Below are 22,071 nucleotides of genomic sequence, written 5' to 3'. Positions count from 1 at the left end.
ATCACATAACTTACGTACATAACATAAGCATTAAAAGAGATGTCCTGTTTAATTTGTTATGAGTGTGGAGAGCTGAAATTGCTGAATCTTGAAACCTTGTATCAGGCATTAAAAGCAGAAATCGTATCTTAAGATCTCTTTGAATACAGAATTATACACAAGTGTTCTTTTGGATAAAAGTTATGTACTGTGACAAAAAATATCATTTTATTGCAACTGATACATGCCCTTTTTTTTGCATGCAGGATTTTTGTCAGAAAAATCATTCAATGTTTGGAAAGGTAATTATTTGCTCTGTAAACCAGAAAAAAGAAAAAAAACAAATTTTCAGCAAATAATTTAGATTCATGTAATTTTGTAATTGATGCAAAACAGTTTTGTTGGGGAAAACTTGTGAATAAAGGCATTGTTTTTGTTCATTATATTGTGCGTGAAAGGGGCAAAATTGTTATGTTTTTGCCTGCCTGCTTTTTTCTTTGGGTCCTCCACCATCACGAAAAACTTGACAAAAATAATGGTATCTGAAGAATGATTAGAAAAGAGTTGTACGTGGTCCAGTTTGTTCCACATATTCATACATGCTATTAATTGCAACCGTACGAAGAGACTGGAAACAGAAAATGAATCAAAGTACAATTAACGTTTAGTTTGCTATCCACCAATATGAGACTCAAAATGGTTAAGACTGAAAATAAATCAAAACAATACATGGCTTCAATTTAAACATCTAAGTCACTTGAGATAACCCCAAACAATACATGCAAGAGGTCGGGCAGGATATTTCAGTTAATTTATAATATGATAGATGTACAAAAAATATTTTCGAGTAAAACTTGCAGAGTGTTTTTCCTCTAAAATAATATGTTGAGTTAGAGGTGATTTAGGTCTGATGAATGTCGTTTTCGTCCTTGACACACGAACACTCATAACTTTTGCTCAATCATAAGACTAAGGAAGGATTTAGAAAAGATGGTTCAAGTAACAGGTGACAATTGGCATACTTTCGAGCACACTGAGAGATTTGGGGTTTAAATATCTGCTGTGGTCTTCTTTGTTAATTGGTTGAGCAACGAAACAGGTTGTAGTCAACATTTCAAGTCAGTCAATCGATGATATCACTGACTTTTTTTTTTTTTCAGATCAGTACAGTGGTCCCTAACCTTCTGGACCAGTTTCATTCTCATTTTGGGTAAAGCAGTGTGTACTGCTGTATGCTGTACTGCGACGAGTGTTGCAACACTGTGTTGCAAAGCTGGCGCCTGTTGTATCCTACAACTTCTATGAAGAGTCAAGTTCTCATTAGCACGCAATTGGCTACACATGACTGGACATAACATTTTGGCAATGAATATGTAGTGTCATGTTATGCCGTCATCCTCGTTTTTTGCTGCCGGTCCCATGGTCCTCTTGGTATGAATATTTTAAAACTAGCGGCATTTGGAATAGCCGATGCTTGTGAGAATAACTACTTCGGTTGTCCACGACCATCTTGGTTTTGTACTGGGACCAGTGAAGATGTATGAAGACTGTCACCATGTTGGCCAGACATTTCGCGGCTAATAGTCTGATAGCACCTCGGCATCTGACATCCAAAAGCATCTGGAATAGGCTCTCAATTATCCTGGCGAACCTTGTTTGGACAAGAGTTATCGTAAATGATAAATGGTTGAAGTGAGAGGTTTCCATTTTTGTGGCATATTAATTAAAAACATGCTTCTTGGTTCACCAAAATTTGGACACAATAAGAATGAAATATGTATTTGTCCATGTGTGGCAGGACGAAACACAGGCAGCCCAGAAGTGAGCACACTCACCAAATTCAACATGTGGCCCTCTGTAGGGAACACTCACAACTTGGCCTAAGAATGGAATTACAGAGGTCCCCCTGCGGAGCCTTCAGACAAAATGAAAGCAGCCTGCATGCTCAGCATGCTCAATTTTACAAAGAATTAAGTTCGGGTCACTTTTGCTTACTCCTCATGTTCATCTGTATAAATATAGTGGAATCACTTGACACAATTTGTTCATATGTTAACAAAAATTCTGCATGTACTTTATTCATTAATAAAATTTATAGACATTAAAATGTCTTAATAATAATCATCGTCACCGAGTTTCTATAACATATGCTTCCATCTTTCTGCCATTTTTTTTTGTGCTTAAGACCTCCGCTCTTTTACTATTTTTAATGTACTTTTTTTACTTGAATGTTGAATCTCATTTAAAGGTGTTTTATGAGTAGCTTATTATTACTTATATTACGGACGTGCCGGGACCAAAATCCGGTTCGGCAATAGTCGTCGACAGCTCCCGTCAACTGGCGAAAAATAATCTTCGATGGGGACCGGGTGTCTTCTGTCATGCGCTGAAAAGGTTGCGTTGATGGGCCCTCATGTGCCAATCGTAGTCGACGACGAGTACGGCAGTCACATGATGAGACGTAATTGTTGACGGGGGAGGCAGTTGGCAGCGGCCGTGATGGCCAGGACCATACCTGGAAATACACGGGCTGTTTGGAAAAATTTCCCTGAAATTTCCGATGGCCACCTGAAATTGGTGTGCTTTGTTTTTCAAGAATTGTATCAGTTGGAGCTACTTTTTATGAATACAAGTATGGTCATGTTGGATGACGTTTTCATTCCTGTCCTGCCATTTTGTGTGTGTGTGTGTGCGTGTGTGTGTGTGTGTGTGTGTGTGCGTGAGTGTGTGCATGAGTGTGTGCAACCATTGTTTGTTATTTCAGATGTCGCCGCTATGGTGATGCACTACCAAACATAATTTATTTTCTTATGCTTCTTGACAATTTACATGTAAATGCGGCCCAGCGATGAGTCATACAGCATGCTTGCCTATTGATGATGCTCTCGTTATTTGAAGGAAAATGATGCTTGAGTTGATTCAAATGGGAACTTTTTGGGGTTTGTAAGTGTTAGGAGGAGCACACGGGCTGATGCAAACAGCTTGTTCCAATGCATATAAAAGCAAGTGATTTGCTAATTATGTGAGAGTTCACTGTGTGCGTCCGGCCTAATGTCTCCTTTTTATCGATAGTAGCACACCAGCCAATTTAACACGATATTGATTCGAGAAACGCATTGAAAAATACTGTCAAGTCTGTTGACCGTGCGTGCGTACTACTGTTTACGTCCACACAAACACAGAAAGCCATGGCAGACATGTTGATTGGTTGCAAGTCATCCATATATTTTAACATTCAGGTGTACTTTCGCAAAGCCACCAATTCAATATTTACAAAGTACTGTACACAATTGTGGACTCCGGAGGCTAAAAGTAAATGTAGAGACTCATTCTTTCGCAATTTTTTTCCCAATCTTCAAACCTATAAAGATCATTTCAAAATGTCAGTAGATCCTCAAAGTCAGTGGATTCAATCAATGGATTGTTCAAAAATTGTAAGTATGACATTATATATATATATATATATATATATATATATATGTGTGTGTGTGTGTATAAAAATAAATAAATAAACAAATCCTCGTCTCACCCCTCGGGTGGTGTCCGTCCCTCATTCAGCTCGGGTCCTCTACCAGAGGCCAGGAAGCTTGAGGGTTCTGCGCAGTATCCTTGCTGTTCCCAGCACTGCACATTTCTGGACTGAGATGTCCGATGTTGTTCCCGGGATCTGTTGCAACCACTCATCTAGTTTGGGGGTCACTGCCCCGAGTGCTCCGACCACCACAGGCACGACTGTCACCTTTATTACCGATTTGTCTTACTGTTTATTGTGCATGTTAAATTGCTCCATGTACAGCACTTTGTATGCAGCGATGGCTGTTTGAAAGTGCTCTATAAATACTGTTGACTTGACTTGACTTGACTTTACCTTCCAGGCTCTCTCCAGCTCCTCTCTGAGCACTTGGTATTTCTCGAGTTTCTCGTGTTCCTTCTTTCTGATGTTTCCATCACTTGGGACCGCGACATCCACTACAACGGCTTTCCTCTGCCCTTTATCTATGATCACGATATCTGGTTGGTTCGCCATTACCATCTTGTCAGTCTGGATCTGAAAGTCCCACAGGATCTTCGCTCTGTCATTCTCCACCACCTTTGGAGGTGTTTCCCATTTTGACCTTGGGATTTCCAGTCCATACTCCGCACAGATGTTTCGGTAGACAACGCCAGCCACCTGGTTATGGCGTTCCATGTAGGCTTTCCCTGCCAGCATCTTACACCCTGCAGTTATGTGTTGGATCGTCTCAGGTGCCTCTTTGCACAACCTACACATTGGGTCTTGTCTGGTGTGGTATATAAGATAAGATAAGATAAGAAAACCTTTATTAGTCTCGCAATGGAGAAATTCCCAATTCACAGCAGCAAAGTTATGAAAGGAAGAAGTAGAACAACAAAATATAGGAGCTGCTGGAAAGGCAGCCACTCTTGCGGCGCCATATTCAAGTCAAAATAACAAAAATAACACAACACAACACATTGGACACAGACAGTCGTGCAATCTTCACCACTTTTCTGCATACACTTTGTTGTCTGAAGCAGTTGTAGATGAAAGAGGAGAGGATCAAAGTGTCCTTTCACCAGTGGATCAGAGACGTCATGCTGAAAATGTGCACACGTCTGCTACAAGCTAAGTTTTGAAAGCAAACACGAAGCTGTAGCGTCCATTGACGAAAAGATCTGGACCTCAATGGCTCTGGTGCTCAGGGCCTGCTCCTGAGCAGCCAGGATGAGTGCCTCTGTGCTGTCCTTCAGGCCAGCCCTCTCTAGCCACTGATAGGACTTCTTGAGATCAGCCACTTCAGGCATGGTCCGGTGGTACATCCCGTGTAGGGGCTTGTCCTCCCATGATGGTCCCTCTTCCAGCGCCTCATCTTCTGTTCCCCATTGTCTGAGACATTCTCTGAGTACGTCATCCGTTGGAGCCTTCTCCTCGATGTATTCATGGAGCTTGGATGTTTCATCCTGGACAGTGGCTCTCACACTCACTAGTCCCCGGCCTCCTTCCTTTCGGCTTGCGTACAGTCTCAGGGTGCTGGATTTGGGATGGAACCCCCCGTGCATGGTTACGAGCCTTCGGGTCTTAACGTCCGTGGTCTGAATCTCTTCCTTTGGCCACCTTATTATTCCTGCAGGGTATCTGATCACTGGCAGGGCATAGCTGTTTATTGCCCGGGTCTTATTCTTGCCATTGAGCTGGCTTCTTAGGACTTGCCTCACTCGCTGGAGGTATTTGGCCATAGCCGCTTTCCTTGTTGCCAGTTCGAGGTTGCCATTGCCATATTTTTTGTCTAATTCCAAATGTAACAATCTCCCTCTTTCATTTTTAAATAATAGAAAAGCTTCATTGTTCCATGTTGCCTGAAGCCTGGAAGCAAAGTTTCATAAGGCTTCATGTTTTCTTCGCTTCTGTCCATGTAGTCTCAGTAAGAACGCAGTGGAAAATAACCACAGAGCGGCAAGTGGGCTCCGCTGCAATCGTTTTTGTACTGTCGTTCATCCCAATGGTTTTTGGTGGGCTTGTTCCTTCACATCAAACCCATCCGGGCATGGCTTTGTGCCACGGTCATCACTTCTATCCATCTGTCCACCGTTCCCTTTCGATCTTTCCACCGTTGCATGTCTGATTGCTCATTCTTTGTCTGAAGCTGTGCTCTATTTATTATTCCCCAAAGCTGGCTACCTGTTTCGCCGTTGGTTGCATGCACAAGCGGGCAAACAGAATGGAATTACCCGTGTCAATGACCAAACCCCACAAAGCCAATGAGAGGCGACTAATGTGTGTCGAACGATGCGGTGTCACATGTTTGGTACGGTGATTAAGCGAGTTGTTGCGTCGGCGGGCTAATGTCACAGCCATGTTTAAATTCAGCCTGCGTCACGCTGCAGCAGCAAGGTCATTTGCGCCAAGGTTGCCAGATACCACGTCTCGCTCTTTGCAAAGAGCGAATGTGAATCTATAAATCTCAATGATATGCAGACACTTCTTTAGGTGCACCGCTCAATGACTTCAAATTCAAGAGTTGTTTTTTGGAGTACTTACATTGTAATGTAGGATTCAAGTGTTGAAGTGTTCTGCTTTCACAAAGATAATAATGCCCAGTTTTGGCACACATGATGAGATCGGTGATTTGAGCTTGGCCATTATATTGCCTTGACCTTTCTAATTGCTATGACCTTCCTTATCTATGTCACGATTGGCACACAATCTTGTTGAATACAGTAAAGACCATGGAGTCACACATTGTCAAATGGGCGCACCTAAAATGAATGAATTTAACAACATAGGAATACCAGAACTTACAAATGCCCTGATTTACAGGTGTTCTGCGTTATGAGTCATCACTTGGCCGGTTTGTTTAGTTTGTGATGCGAGCCGAAATTTGAGAGGCGAGCAAATGTAGCCGCTCGAGTGAAGTGAATTTTCAAGCTGGTGTCCAACTGCACTGACAAACAGAGTCCCATAGATGACAGCAGCGCAGCACTTAAGATTTTAGATCGATGCAGATTTTTTGAAGAGAACATGAGGGATTATGAGGGACATCGTGGCCAGATGTTGCAAGTCGGACAGGTTTGAGCACCTCCCGCTTGAACAGGTTATGGGTATTTATAGTGCAAACAGAATATGTGTCATGACAGTAGAACGTGTGTATGTGTGTGTTGTGATCGTGGTACGTGCTGTACTGTGTGGTACTGGTGTATTCTTGCCTGGGCAAAGACATTTTGTTTTCCCGTCAAGTTATTTTTGGGTGGAAAATCGCACTGCTTCAAATTAAACACTGACATCTTGGTAACCGAATTTAGCCACATGCGCCGACCATGACGACGTCCAAACAGTCAGCACAACTCCGTCTTTGTTCATGTCCCAGGATGTTTCTAAAAATATCCACTCAATCAAATTCTACAAAACTTTGAAAAAATGTGCAGAACGGGCCTGCAAAGTTTTGTGGTGTATCATCAAAGGCATTTTTATTCACAGTTTAGCATTTTGTTGTCTCCTCATCCCGGCGTCCGATGATATCATCACCAACATTACAGGCGGCCATGACCAGCCTTCTTTTGTCCTCACACAAAGTGAACATGCTGGGGTTTTTTTTCTTTTTTCAGTACCAGTCAAAAGTTTGTCAAACTTTCAAATTCACACGGTCTCAAACACATTAAGAGGTCAAGAAATTCAAACACTTGATCATCCACAACTGTGAACTGAAAGTCATTCCAGGTCATAAAACATCATCATAAAGCTGGTTGAGAAAATATCAAGATATGCGCAAAGCTGATATTCGGGCAAAAGGGGCCCTGCTTTTCTGTTTCTGTTTGATTAACATTCTTTTGTTCAGCAAATAATTCCATTAATATTTCGTCATAATGTGGGTGACTTAAGTATTATCCTCACAGATTTAGAAATTTGTGTTCAACCTTCCTTCTAATGTACGGCCAAACAGCTATCAACCTCGCGAGTTTCAGTTAGTTTTATAAAATTCAATCTTAGTTTCAGTTAGTTTTCATTTTTTAAAAGCCATCTCGTATTTATTTTCTTTCATTAATGGGAAGAGTTTTTCAATTTGAGTTATTTTGTTAGTTTTCGCTAACTTTAATAACCTGGGCTTAACATGTTTTGTGTTTTTGTGAAGGGGTTTTACTTTTGAGACATATTTTTTGCTCAAATTTGGAGGTTCACGCCTATTTATTTTAGTTTACCTCACTTGTGTAAAGAAATGGCCATGACAATCCTTAATAAATCTGGCGCGTGTGTTTGCATGCGTCAGCCATTTTCATCACCTCAACACATCACCTCCACATGACTGACAGCCAAATATGCGGCTTAACCTGCTGCAGAATCATTTGGTATCTCGTCCTAAGCTTCATTCAGAGCGGATTTGCATCTGCAGGTCACTTCTGGTCCTTTCATTTCCTCAGCCGTAATGTTAATCCTTTCTGGATCAGCCATTTAAACACCTTCTGTGCACACAAACTGCGGCTGTCCACGTGGAAAGGATGCATAACCAACAGGACAAATCTTTCCTCAAACTTTTGTCAATTCTGTAAATGGGTTTTGAAGTGTCTGAAGTCAGCTGCGAAAGGCTGCAACACACCCGTGACCCAAGTGTAGATGGTTTTGAATTGCCGAAACATGTGGGAGGTGGTTGGGGGTAGCAGAATGGAATGTTCTTGGAGGTTTTTGTAAAAATTTGATTTATTATTGTTTGTATGCAAATATTTGAGTCGCTGGAGTGCCTACCCATCAAATGTGAAATTAAACAACCAAGTACATTTTCTTTTATCTGCCAGTTTCTGAAAATGCGTCTGTGAGCGAGATGTTCTGCACCCCACTTTTATTGTGACGAAACGATGAGGTAGAAGGTATTATTTGCTCCATTTACAGCACTTTGTATACAGCGGTGGTTGTTTTAAAGTGCTCTATAAATACATGTAAGTTGAGTTGAGTATCCAGGCTTGGGGAGTCATAGAATTTTACATGTACAGTCATGACATCATTAGGATACCAAAAAAAAAAAAAAAATGGCAACTGTGTTACAGAAAAAAAAAACAATCAGATTGCAGGTCGATTTTGTGTAAAAAAATAAAATTAAATAAAAGATTATTACAGCATTGCAATTCTAATGCGGTAAGAGGGTGGTTGTTGCTTTGAAACTTTGGTCGAATTCAAGCTGATGAAGCAGATGGTTTGTCACACAGTCGCTCAATGGCACACCGTGACTCTACTCACACACTTGTCGCTGTGATATTGTGAGCAAACTGGGTGACTGTTTTTTTTCCGCAAGGGCGCTCCCTGTATGCTTGCGTGTGAGTGTGTGCGTGTGTGTGTGTGTTTTCTGTGTGTGTGTGTGTGCGCGCGCGTATACGTGTGTATCACGTGTGATGTTATGTTCGGTGAGCATCAGACAATTAACTGCACATTTTTTATTGGCTTCAACATTTTCTATTAAATTGATTACCTACTTTTCCCGAATGTATATTGATATTAATATATTGATTTACATTTAATTGCTCAGCAACAACGATTAAACAGTCTAGTGGGCATTTTACACAATGTGAAAAAAACTCACAAATGGCTTGAAAATATGATGCTTCACTAAAGTCAATGCAGAGAGAAACAGGTTCCTCAAGAACCTTATGCACCTTTTGTGCCTCCAAGTGGTAATAGTTGGAATTGCAATTCATTCAACAGGTGCTTGCCTGGGGAAATTGTTGGCTCAGACAGCACAACACGAGGCCACAGGGCATCCAGACTGCCAGAAAATACGAAGAAGAACAAATAGAAGAATCTCAAATTCGGAGTCATATTTTAGTCAGCGAATGACAACACTCCAGCTGCTCCTCTTTTTTTGTGTCTGGCAACAGTGCAAGCTTTAGGTCACTCCATTAGCCCTACCGTGGGTAGCCAACTCCGGTCCTTGAGGATTGCTATCTTGCATGTTTTAGATGTTCCCGTCCTCCAACACACCCAATTCAAATGATTAGGATCATTATCAGGCATCTGCAGAGCTCGTAGATGAGCTGATCATTTGAATCAGTTATTTTGGAGGAAGAAACACCCAAAACTTGCAGGATAGCGGCCCTGGAAGACCGGAGTTGTACGCTGACAAACAAAGTCTAAGTATTGGACAGGTACAGGTCGGAGAAGAAAATGATTTTGTGCCTTTTTAATTACTCACATTTGGCTCGATCTTATGTCCAAACTACTCACAGGAAGGCCGAAGACCAAACTCAAACTCAGAATCTCAGAACTGCGGTGTGCAAACCGTTGTACAGTATTACACAGTAACAGTGCTGATTGAGGTCCATTTTCTAGCAGGGGCCGCTAGTGTGATGCAGAAACAGAAATACGGTATTTCCTGTTTCACGTACAGGCATTTCAAATACCTGTACGTGTTTCGAAGATGTAACGTGAACAAAAAACGAAATAAAGGTCTTTGCTTTTCTTGTTACGTCCCACCTTTCATCACACCCTCACTTCCCCTAACCTTTGTGTGTGGCGTCCCCTCATTCTCTTCATCTCTCTCTCTCTCTCTCTGTCTTTCTGTCACACACTTGCACACACACTTCGGATCTTCGAGACGGAGCATTCTGCGCATGCGCGTGATTCATTCTCCAGTCTCCTTGAATTTCTCTCTCTCTCTCTCTGTTCAGGTGTAACGACTAGGAAACATGGAAATCTCCAGTTTTCTGGATTTTAATTATTTACAACAATTCTAGAGTCAATATCTGCATTTGTTTTTTTCTACATGCTATTTGTAAATGTGAATGTGATTTTCTTTTGGTTTGAGTTACTGTTTCAGTGCCGGTCAATATCTCACCAGTGGTGTCAATGGAAACGGAAAAACACATGATTTAACAGTTAATAGTGTGTGTGGGGGGCGCGGGGTACGTGTCGCACACCAGGAAATCTTTATTTGTAATATTAATTTGGTGGCTAGAAGCACACATGGAGTACAGTACTCTTTTTTGGGTATTCTTTTTAATGACCCGTTGTGAATTTATATAGCAGTTCTTGGAATGGTCAACCTGCATGCCACTCGTTGGAATATCTAGGATGAGTCACGTAAAACAAACAATCAAAATGTGAATGATGACACTGGACAACAGCAAAGTTTCATCAGACATGGCTTTATTTGTCCCTAAATGTATTTTTTGAAGCAAATTTTAAAATGTGTTTACTTTTATTCTAATACATCAGGTTATTTATTTATTTATTTATTTTAGCTGTTTATTCCTTGTCTCATATATATATATATATATATATATATATATATATATATATATATATATATATAGATGGATCGATAGATAAATAGACAGATAGACAGATAGTCATTTCATGTTATTATTATTATTATTATTAATAATATTATTCGAGAGGATGCTGTAATTACAAAACCAAATGATTCCGCAACATAATTTTTAAAGTTTAGCAGTTTGATGACATTGAATCACACGCAGTTACTTTTAAATGAACTTAAACTTTTAAATAAATGTAAATTGTTCTTAAATCTGACATAAACATATGACTATTTTTAAATGTACTGTACAGTACAGAGGAACTTGGGCCCTTCTACTCTCGGGACGAGACAGACCATTCTGCGCATGCGCAGGATTCTCTCTCTCTCTCTCTCTCTCGCACACACGCGCGCGTACACACGCGCGCACAAACACACACACACAGACACGAACACGCACTCACGCGCGCGCGCATACACACACTGTCTCTCTTTCTCTGGTCGGGAAAAACCCGAGCTGGAGGAGAACCGGTATCCAGAAAAAGGAGGACTCCTTCCTCCGCTTCGGACACGGTAGCAGAGCCATTTGGAGAAATATATTAAGCAAAAAGGAAATAATAATAAAAAGTCCACACGCGCTGCGGAAGAGAAGAAGGAAAAGGCGGATGTGCCTCCGAACGCGTCGCGGATGCCGCCCTCCGGACCCCCTTAATGCCAAGATTGTAAGTATGTGATCTGCTGAGAGAGAGGCGAGCGAGCGGTGCGGGAAGGGCAGCCAGGGAGCGAGCGGTGCGGGGCCGGGACGGGCTCCCGGTCGGGGAGGGGGGCGCGGTGGTTTCGTATCAATGCTGCGGTGTGTGGCGCGTGCACGAAAAGGTCGCGTTGAAGTGATTCCTCGCCCACTTTTGCTTCCTTGATTCCTTCCGAAGAAGGCGGGAGCAATGGCGACCCAAGCAAGCCTTTGTAGACTTTCTGTGTCCTTCTTCCAGGTGTTGTCATTGATTGAACATGTTGAGGTTACCTGGACAGACAGCACACAGAAGAGAAAGGCATCTGAAGTTGTCACACTAGTGAAGTGACAGTTTTGGTCACGTTTATGCAGATGTTCCAGTCAAACTAGCATGAAGGATTTCTCAATGTTGTCCAAGACTTAACTTGGAATCCGTGACGTCTTTGCTGTTCTTTGTCACACCTGGTTCTGGCAGATATGTACAGGAAGGATATGACTGCACACGTATCAACTATTCACTACGTTTTATTTCATGTAAGTAAGACAATTTCTTTTTAATCAGGAAAATGAAGCAAGCCTGCATTTTGTATTCTGTCATTGTGTTTTGGAGAAATTACTTCATAAATAAATTATCTTGAAATGCCCCTTTTTCATTGGTAATATGTATTTGCCTCCTTTCCCCATGTCTTGTAACATCAGCGAAGGAGCTGGAGATAATTAGTAGATGGCAAAATGCAGTTTATAATGTCCCAATACTGTGCTCAATTTTCTGGTAAATTTAAGTCAACATCTATACTTATTTCCACTTTAACCTCTGAAAATATCAAAACAATAACCCTCTCCTTAGGGGTTACTAATAGAGAATGAGGAAATTAGCCGCTTAATGGGATGGTTACGTCCCATGGTGGGTGAAGCTCGTACCCGAAAAATATTTTTCAATGGCGGGTTGCCGACAAGCAGCAGAGTGGCGCAGCGGCAGCGTGCTGGGCCCATAACCCAGAGGTCGATGGATCGAAACCATCCTCTGCTATCTGAACTTCCCACTAGAATCTGCCGAACTTATGGGCGGCCCGGTAGTCCAGTGGTTAGCACGTCGGCTTCACAGTGCAGAGGTACCGGGTTCGATTCCAGCTCCGCCCTCCCTGTGTGGAGTTTGCATGTTCTCCCCGGGCCTGCGTGGGTTTTCTCCGGGTGCTCCGGTTTCCTCCCACGTTCCAAAAACATGCATGGCAGGCTGATTGGACGCTCTAAATTGTCCCTAGGTGTGAGTGTGGGCGTGGATGGTTGTTCGTCTCTGTGTGCCCTGCGATTGGCTGGCAACTGATTCAGGGTGTCCCCCGCCTACTGCCCGAAGATGGCTGGGATAGGCTCCAGCACCCCCCGCGACCCTAGTGAGGATCAAGCGGTTCGAAAAAAATGGATGGGTTGCCGACAGAAGAGTTTTGGAGCTTCATACCACCTCGATCAAAGGGGGTGCCACAGCAACCAAGCTGTCAGCGTTTGGGGACTATCATTTAAAAATTTTCAGTGACCGGGGGATGGGGCTACCTGGGTTAGCCACCCTGTCCCCCCCCCCCCCCCCCCCCTCACACACACACAGAATGCCTAACATGGCCAAGCAGAGCCATTATATAATATTAAACAAGGCTTGCACAGGCAAGAATAGATGATGACATGATGGAATTGCTTTATTTTTGATGGTACCAGACCTTATTTTCAAACCTTTTTTCCATTATTCTCCCCCCCAGAATGAACTTGTAAGAAGCAATCAAAATATATAGTTTTTTTTGAGGGGGGGGGTGGTTCTGAAAGAAGTGCTTCTTGGAAAAAGTATGCCCTTTGTCAAAACATGCCGTTAACGTTTTTTCATGGGAATTAAAGTCGCTCTTTGTTTTTTGAAACATACTTGCCAGAAGGATCAGTAAAGGCACTAACTTGTTGAAACTGACTGTGCTTTTGTAAACTAGCTGCTCTGTTCGCGGCCATGTTGTTATATCAGCAGTGCACATAAGCGAGGATGCACTTTGAATGAATGGAAGGCAGTCAAGAAGAGGTAAAAATAAAAATCATTCGGAGCCATGAACTCAAGTTAATCACTTAATTCACTTAAAACGCAATTAATCAATTCAAGCTTGTTACTTGCCGACCTTCTTAAGCCGAGTTAGTTGCTGCCTGGTTAGTTACTCATTAACTTATCTTTGAATATGTTTTCCCTCTTAGTATTAACAACTTAGAACACAGTTACCAAAGTTTCAAAACAAACAACCTGAGTTCAACAGCGTCAAAACTTGCCATGTTGAGTAATGGGTTGTTTTGACTTGTGCTGTTCAGCAACTTGCTCATGCAGTGCAGGAGGTCCGTATGTCTTATTGTGACAACAGTTTTGTTGTATGCCAGACCTGTCTGGCATACTCTACTTGTCGTAGTGTTGGAATTTACAGTACTGTATTAGGAATGTCACAGGACCTTATGTGGTTGAGAGGGAGAACAAGAATTACGAGAAGAAACGCAATAGCAGAGGTCAAGAAAGCAATAAAACCTGAAAATATACTGTTTGTGGTTTCAGAAGGAATAGGCAGAAAAAAAGAGGGAACAAAGCAAACAGTAGCAAAAGAAAACAATAGCCACCCAAACAACTGTTGGTCCTTGGTTTGCAAGGGGGCGGACCGAGAGAAGAGATACCCCACAAGAAATAACAATGTTTCAGATTTTTTAATTTTAGATGGGACAAACAAACCTGAGATTTGTCGCAACAAGGTGATGTTGTGTAGTCGCAAGTCTCGGAGAGATGGAGATGTACTGGTTTTCACTACAGTGAGGCTACCTAAATGTCAAAGATACTGGGAGAAAGAATGAGCATAATATTGTATGTCTGCATTTCTGTGCCTTTTTCCTGTGAGGTGCAATAAGAATAAAGTCAAATCTAATCTATTGAATACAACAGCAACACCACAGAGTCGTGTTAACATGAGTGAGATTGCCCAGGTTGCTGAAGTTAGTGCTTTGCTAACTTGGGTACCTTGTTAGCATTTATTATCATCTGCTGGTCTGACTGTCACCAGACTGCTTTCATGTTTTGACATGCTCCTTTCTGTACGAGAATCATGAATTTATTTTTGCACACTTGGTTTATCTAATTAAATGTGATGTTCAGCTTGGAGCCTTAAGATTTGTTTACCGCCCGGCCCTTTATATTTGGAATAAAGTACACTGAAATTTGAACAACATTCCTGATGAAAAATATCCAACCAGTCTTCTTATCCTCCTGACTACCAGTAGTTCAAATTTGTCCTCTGTAGAGGACATTTGTGAACCTAAATATCTCCCACCCAGTGCATCCAATCGCATTAACTCCCTTTGTTACTCTAAAGAGGACATTCAGTGCTTTCCAATGATACCAAATTTGTAGGGGTTAGAAAAAGTAAGAAAATGGCTTCCCTGAGTGCAAGCACCTTTAATGGGAAGAAGAAAAGTAATACTTTTTATCAAACACATTTTGAAATGCTGTTGGCATTTTATTTATAAGACTTTTATGAACACGTTGAGTTGTTTTAAGTGTATTTGAGCCTAGTATTCAAGTGTTTAAAAAATGTAGTGGAATTTCAAAAATGTCTTTTGGAGTAGTCCAATTACTTCACATAGATTGGGGAATTTCGAAATAAATGTGATTGGAGAACATTTTTTTTTCCTGTTAGTCAGGAGGATATGTTCAAAAGATCATATTAACTAAATAACCTTCGCGATTGTTAAAAGGTTCCCTCACTTTGAGTTGGTACCTCGAGAGACACCCTAGCATCAGCATTCCCGAAAGGGCTGACGCTGTTTCTTTTGGGTTTGTAAATCAAACCAGAGAACAGAACATGGCAAATCATGAATGATCTCAAGCAAAGCTGACGAGCCTTGTCATAGAGCGTCGCATTACGTTTAATCAGTTTGGCTTTGCGGCTGACTATAAATACAGTGGCACGCTTGACACCGCTCATTGCATTGGAGAGCAAAATAGTTGGCCCAGCTCCCAATATAATCCCAAATTCACTTACTTCTCTGAACATGCAGTGAAAAAAGATGTATGATGTACAGTACGTTTTTCTTTTTAATTCAAATATTACGTGAAATTATAATCATTGAAATTGTTTTAAGACCATGTTTCTGCTCTCATATTGGAGATATTACTCAATCAACACTCTCAAAATTACATTACAGTAGATCTTTGTTATAATAATGTATGAAGGAATTGTTTATTTGTGTCGGTTTTAAGATAGGGGCGTAACACAAAGCGATTTGCATCAGAAAATCGGTTTTGGTTTGATGAATCGTATTGTTAAATTTTTTAATCTTTGCATCCTTGAATCGTTTATCGAGATAGGTTGAATCTTTTTTTTTTTTTTTTTTTTTCCAATGAGAGAGTCGCACCAAATATGAATCCGTTTGATATTACGGATGATTTTGAAGTGTACCATACACGTCATCTTTTTTTCTTTTTGCCATTTTATTCGTCGAAGGATTAGCTTTGAGCTAATGACTGAGCGGGCTTATTCAAAAGGGGGCGTTTACCCGTTACCCGACGTAGGCCAGTATCATCCAATCGCAGCAAACTGCAGCCCTGAACAGGACACGAGCAGTGAAAAGTCGATGGATGGATTAAACAAGCAACAATATTTAGTTTTATCTGCGAACCAGATGCAATCATCAAAAGAGCCACATCTGGCTCGCGAGCCATAGGTTCCTGACCCCTGCTTTAAGTGTAGGTTTTGACTTTATAATAACCTTGCAGGTGGTTGATGGCATGTTTATGTATAAACTGACACTGAAGCTCACAGCTGTGGCCTTAGTTTTGTATGTAAAAGGGAATGCAACATAGCCTTTGTGATGGTGTTCTTCGTAGCACAAGACTTCTCACATTGGACAGATTCAGTTATTATAAACCTCTTTCGAATTGGAAAATAAAAAGACTTCAAAGCATAAACTTCAATCATTGTTCATGTTCATATATTCCATGAAACACACCCTCTAGACTCAATCTGTATGTAGTTGGATATAATTATATATCTACCACTGATTTGTTTGTATTCACTTGGTAAAAGCTACAGTGTGCGACTTTTATTGTATCAGATACAGACTCGGTATGCTGGTCTCGCTGTCAATTCTGGCACTTGAAACGTGTATCTGTTGCCGGTCGCCAGTCTCTTTAAGTTCGCTGAACAGCAGAATTGCATAAACAAGCAATGAAATAAGACGAAAAGAGAACCGTTGCGTTGTTAGTCGAAAGCACGGTTGCAGCGGCTAGCATTATTGCTACTTGGCTATTAGTGGGGTTACTTTGAACTGATGTGCCTCATTAAGTAATGAGAAAAATTTGTGAGTGCTTATGAAGTGATGGGACACATGTGGATTGAACTGAAATAGTCAAGCTAAATGGTTTCAACGGGTATCAAGAGCCGAAATTAGAACTATCCAGAAGAGGGAACCAATGTTGACGTTTGGAAACAAATGCATGTAAATAACCATTTATTGAGTCAGAAGAAAACTATCGTGTTCATTTTTGCTCATCAACTCTCGATACAGTAATAATCGTGACAGGCCTAACTGTATTTATACTTTTGAACAACTCCACCAGAAATAGTGCCGAGCATCACTTCAAGTTTGACCTTTTTTTTCCTGGATCCTGGATACTGTCTGCTTGGACCACCAGTGACATCTGTTTTTTTTGCCCTAGCTTTAGCACCTGACGCTATGCTCTGCGCTTCTGTCCACCTCGTGATGAATGCCTCATATTCTGTGTTGTGGTCTAAACTCAGGCTTTCACAAGGTTTGTTGTGTTGCCACAACTCCCTACAAACACCACAAAAGCGCAGCTTGGCTGTTTATGGAGTTGAAATGGCTCCTCTCACGACTCGGAATACGCTTTGCCATTGTCTCCTGAGTGACTTACTGACTGAACTTACTGAACAGGGCGCTGCTGCACTTATGCGTTCCATACTGTCCTTTCTACGAATCACATATCATTTAGATATGTCATGAGTGCAAGACGGCAGTGGACCCAAAAAGCAGGGAGGCAGGGTGTACTAAACCATTCATTCATTCATTCATTATCCTCACAAGGGTCGCGGGGGAGGGGGGGGGGGGGGGTTCTGGAGCCTATCCCAACTGTCTTCGGGCAGTAGGTGGGGGACAGCCTGAACCGGTTGCCAGCCAATCACAGGGCACACAGAGACGAACAACCATCCGCGCTCACACTCACACCTAGGGACAATTTTGAGTGTTTAATCAGCCTGCCATGCATGTTTTTGGAATGTGGGAGGAAACCGAATTGCCCGGAGAAAACCCACGCGGGCCCGGGGAGAACTTGCAAACTCCACACAGCGAGGACGGAGCTGGAATTGAACCCGGTACCTCTGCACTGTGAGTTCGACGCGCTAACCACTGGACCACCGGGGCCGCCCAAGGGGTCTACTCAACCAAAACACAAAAACGCAAACAAACACAATACAAACAAGTCCTGAAAACCCCCAAAACTCAAAGTAACAACAAAACACACCACAACGGCAAACAAAACGTGACAGGCTCGAAACCAAAAAAACTGCACAAATGACTGAAGCAAGTATAGATATTCCCACGTTAAAGCATGAAGATATGCATGGTTTCGGAGGTATGGGAATTTCAGTATCAATCCAAACATCAACATTGAACCCCACACAATCAGCACAATTTTTTTTTCAATTAATTAATTTATCCATGTACTGTTACATTCAACGCTCACGACAGTTTCCAGATGACCTGGTCTAGTGGTCTAACTTTGTGGTGGGACGAAATATTGATATTGCGAAAAATCTACATTGTGCCAGTTTAACGTCAAAATAATGACTGCTGCCGTGTGATTTACATGGTGCACTTAATAGAGAGTGGCACTGAATGTGACTCTGGCTATGCACCTCCATGTAAATGATGCTTTGCTACATTTTGCAGTGGCCAGCTTCTCTGTACTTTGTTCCTTTCCTTTCAAGAAAGCGATCCTTTACGTTGTTAGTTGATTACTTATTATTGTAATTTTGCTGAATTGAGTCAAATTTGTTTGCCTAATTAGCCATTATACTGCAGTATGAATTCATTTCTTGTTGTATTACTAGCATCATTGCTAATGCTGCTGTTCCTGTCGTGGTCCAATGCTTGTGGACTAAGACTGAAATGAAGAACATTTCATATCCATCACCACACATCTGGACGTATTAACTAAAATTGGTACAGCAGCACCACTCAGACCTGTTGTGTTCATTAATCCACAAGTGGTGTTTTTGTTTTCCCGCTTCCTGTTGATACACACTTCCTGTTCCTGAATCTTTCTTCATTGTGCCACTCACTCTGCTTCCTCTTTTTCTCAAGTTGTCATCGTCCCTTCCCTCCGGCTGTTGCTACATTTGTCTCTGCCTTTTTCTGCTTCACTTTTGTATTTCTTGTGTCTGTCCCACTCCGTCTTGCTAATCCACACATCAAAATGTCTCCATTGTAGACTTTGAGACATCAGAAGTAGAATTCCTGTGTTCTTGGGATGTGAAACCAAAGCTTCAAGATTTGGCTCATTGCTGCTTTTTCTCGGTTGCTGTCCTATGGTGGCCATGCGGCGTGGGAGGGCTGAAGTTAGCCAGCAAATTTGCCACTTGGGACACTCAGAGGCATAATAGAACGGAAACATCACTATCAGGCGTCTGTGACCACACAACGGTTTGCTACAAATTACGCTTGAAGCATTAACGTCTATGTGAACGCAAAGTACAGACAAGCCATTGTCCCGCTTCGATGAGATCTGTCTGAAGGCACTCATTTGTTCAAATGACACCTTGAGGGTGAATATCACTATGAAGTGCTTGTGGGTTCCTCATCAGAATTGCCCAGTCATCAGGCAAGGCTCGAAATAGCATGTTTTTTTTTTTTGTTCTTTGACGAGCAAATTTTCAAATCAGGGACTTTGTTTGAGGAGCAATTGACACATTTTGGAGAGAAACCTGTTGCAAGTTAATACAAGGGACCCGAAGCAAGGGTTTTATTAAACAAGTCTTAATGTAGAACTGCAGCTATTAAATGTTTCAATATTCGAGGTTCCTACTGAAAATGTAATTAAAAAATAAATAAACGCTAACCTTCACTTGAGCATAAAAACACATAATTCACTGCTGTGTGTTTATAAGCTTATACGAGCTAACTCTGAATAAGACAAATCTTTATACTGCTCGAAATTTGTATTTCAGTGTTTATTTCCTAATTACAAACGCATATTCCATATCGACACGTGGGGCCCCTTTTTAAAACAATGCAATTTACTGCTGTATAAAAACACATAAAATTCAATTGGTCACAATTTAGGTTCATATGTTTGTGTGGCCCTGAACAGCTGTTTCGCACATGGCCCCTTCGAAAAATATATTGCCCCGATTTGCGGTGTGGTACCCGCTTTCATGTGATCAAAAGTACTGGAACAGACATGAAATCAACTTAAAGTGAAGAACATTTAAATACTGCATTTGGGAGCAAAAGCCTTGGTTACAATATCTGCATTAAGCCTGCGACCTATTGACTTCATGATACTGTTGCATTCTTCATTTCAAATGCTTTTCCAGGCCTTTACTGCTGCACCTTTCAGTTCTAATTTCTTTCCGGAGGTCTCACCCTTCAATCTCCTCTTAAGGATGGAAAATGCAGGCTCTATTGGGTTAAGGTCCGGTGACTGACATGGCCAGTTTAAGACGTTCCACCTTTTCCCCTTGATGAAGTCCTTTGCTGTGTTGGCAGTGTGTTTTGGGCCATTATCTCGTTGAGGATGAAGCCTCTCGTCATTAGTTTTGGATGCATTTTTATGGAAATTTAGAGACGGAATGGTTTTGTAGACCCTAAGAATGAATTCTGCTGCGACCTTCGTGAGTTGTGTCTTTGTGCCATTCCACTCCCAAGAATGCCTCAGGTCAGGTCGGTCAGCCGGGCAGAGTTACAGGTCATGAATGCCCTGGTTGCCGGTTCCTTTGTCAGTCACTCCTTCATTGATTTTACACAGTCTGTTCTCTCTTCTGTCGAAGCAGGGCCAAGTTGAAATAGGGGGGGTGTCTCAAATATTCCGCCATCAGCTGTAATATTCGCACTGTGATGATGTCTGCGAATGCCGGGAGAAATGGTGTTCTATTGAAAGCAATGACACAACGTCTTTGATACGTCACACCAGAAGCAATGCGCTGTCGTCTTCACATATTGGCTTATTGTCTGTTGCAGGAGGTACATTTTTGAAATAGGTTTTGTGCAATCCTGCACATTGACAAAAGCAACTGCAAATAGCGAATATGGCATCTCTCTCTGGACGAAGTGTGTAGTCAGTACATTGCAGTGCACGAGACATTGCACATACAATACGTCTCATTTGATTATGCATATGTATACAATACAATACAATACAATACATGCTAATTTATATAGCGCTTTCACAACAGCGGCAGCTGTAACAAAGCGCTTAACAAAACAGTTAACATAAAGTGAAATAATAAACACAACACATTACATAAAACACGGACAGTCGTGCAGTCCTAACCACTTTTCCGTCACACACTTTGTTGTTTGAAGCAGTTTGAGATGAAAGAGGAGAGAATCAAAGTGTCCTTTAACCAGTGGATCAGAGACGTCATGCTCAAAATGTGCACACGTCGGCTACAAGCTAAGTTTCAAAGTCAACAAGAAGCTGTAGCATCCATTGACGAAAAAAGTATAGTACAGTAATGACAACAAGTTTCTTTCCTAGTTGGTGAAGTTTTTGACATGTTAAACAAACGCGGCAGCCATTCCTCTGGTTTAGGACAGGGACATCTAGTTACAATTTGTCACACAAAATGTTCCGCAACAAGATGTCCCAGCATTGTTCCTTTGTGTCAACTAATTGACTTGATGAGGGACAAATATTCTGCTAATCTTAGTCTCATGCTCTCGGTATGGAAGTCGAGGTAATCACTTGAGTGCAAATTCCAAGTAAAGTGAAGGGTATCACTATCACCGCAGGAAAGACGCTGTTGAACAGCGCTGCATCTACAAACTTTTGTCCTCTTAATATTTTGACTCTTGTTATTTTCGCAAAACATTATAAGAAACAGCACCCGGTATGAGGTGCAAACTACAACCACAACCAATAATGAATGTGATATTATCTTTCTGAAAGCACAATCATTGACTCAGCTCTTGAACTGCATCCAATGAGATTGTACATGTATGTATGACACTGATGACATTTGATTACTCCAAATACACTTTTTTGTCTGGTCTTTTCTTTCTTAAGGATGTTTAAATGCATGGTTTTGTAGTACGGTGGAAGCCTGATCAGTTGAAATCGGAAGCACATAATATAGGTTGTTATTTGTTGTTTTAAGTATTAACAGTGGTCAACGTATTCGTATTCATAAGGGGATGTGAAACTTTAATATGAAGTCGACTTATAGAGTAGATGGGGGGGGGGGTGATTTTGCTCACACTCACTTTGCCCTTTCTCTCTGTTTGTGTGCATGTGTTTTTGTGTTGCATTTTGTTGGGGGGCCATGTTTGTCAACTCATGTTCTTGTCATTTTCATATCTGTTTAATTTGACACGTCCATGTCCGTTTACACC

At 41.5% G+C, this 22,071-nt stretch overlaps 1 protein-coding gene across 7 annotated transcripts in view; it reads left to right on the top strand.

Moving 5' to 3' along the window:
- The first annotated feature begins 11,209 nt into the window (after nt 1-11,209).
- LOC147210060 (regulator of G protein signaling 17-like) overlaps nt 11,210-22,071 on the top strand; it is a 34,114-nt gene continuing 23,252 nt past the window's right edge. For 2 of the 7 annotated variants that reach the window (XM_086102428.1, XM_086102512.1), the window contains exon 1: nt 11,326-11,976. In XM_086102428.1, coding sequence (XP_085958554.1) covers nt 11,920-11,976 — 57 coding nt within the window. In that variant the 5' untranslated portion in view covers nt 11,326-11,919. Of the gene's footprint in view, nt 11,977-22,071 lie in introns of all 7 variants that reach the window. The other 5 variants (XM_086103017.1, XM_086102584.1, XM_086102707.1 and 2 more) reach the window with 5 other exon arrangements.

This window comes from Hippocampus guttulatus, chromosome 1 (genome assembly GCF_054856545.1).
Source record: "Hippocampus guttulatus isolate MCC_2025c chromosome 1, RoL_Hgut_1.0, whole genome shotgun sequence".
NCBI lineage: Eukaryota > Metazoa > Chordata > Actinopteri > Syngnathiformes > Syngnathidae > Hippocampus > Hippocampus guttulatus.
The sequence above is the reverse complement of the archived record's forward strand: the minus strand, read 5'-3'. Positions and strand labels throughout refer to the sequence as shown.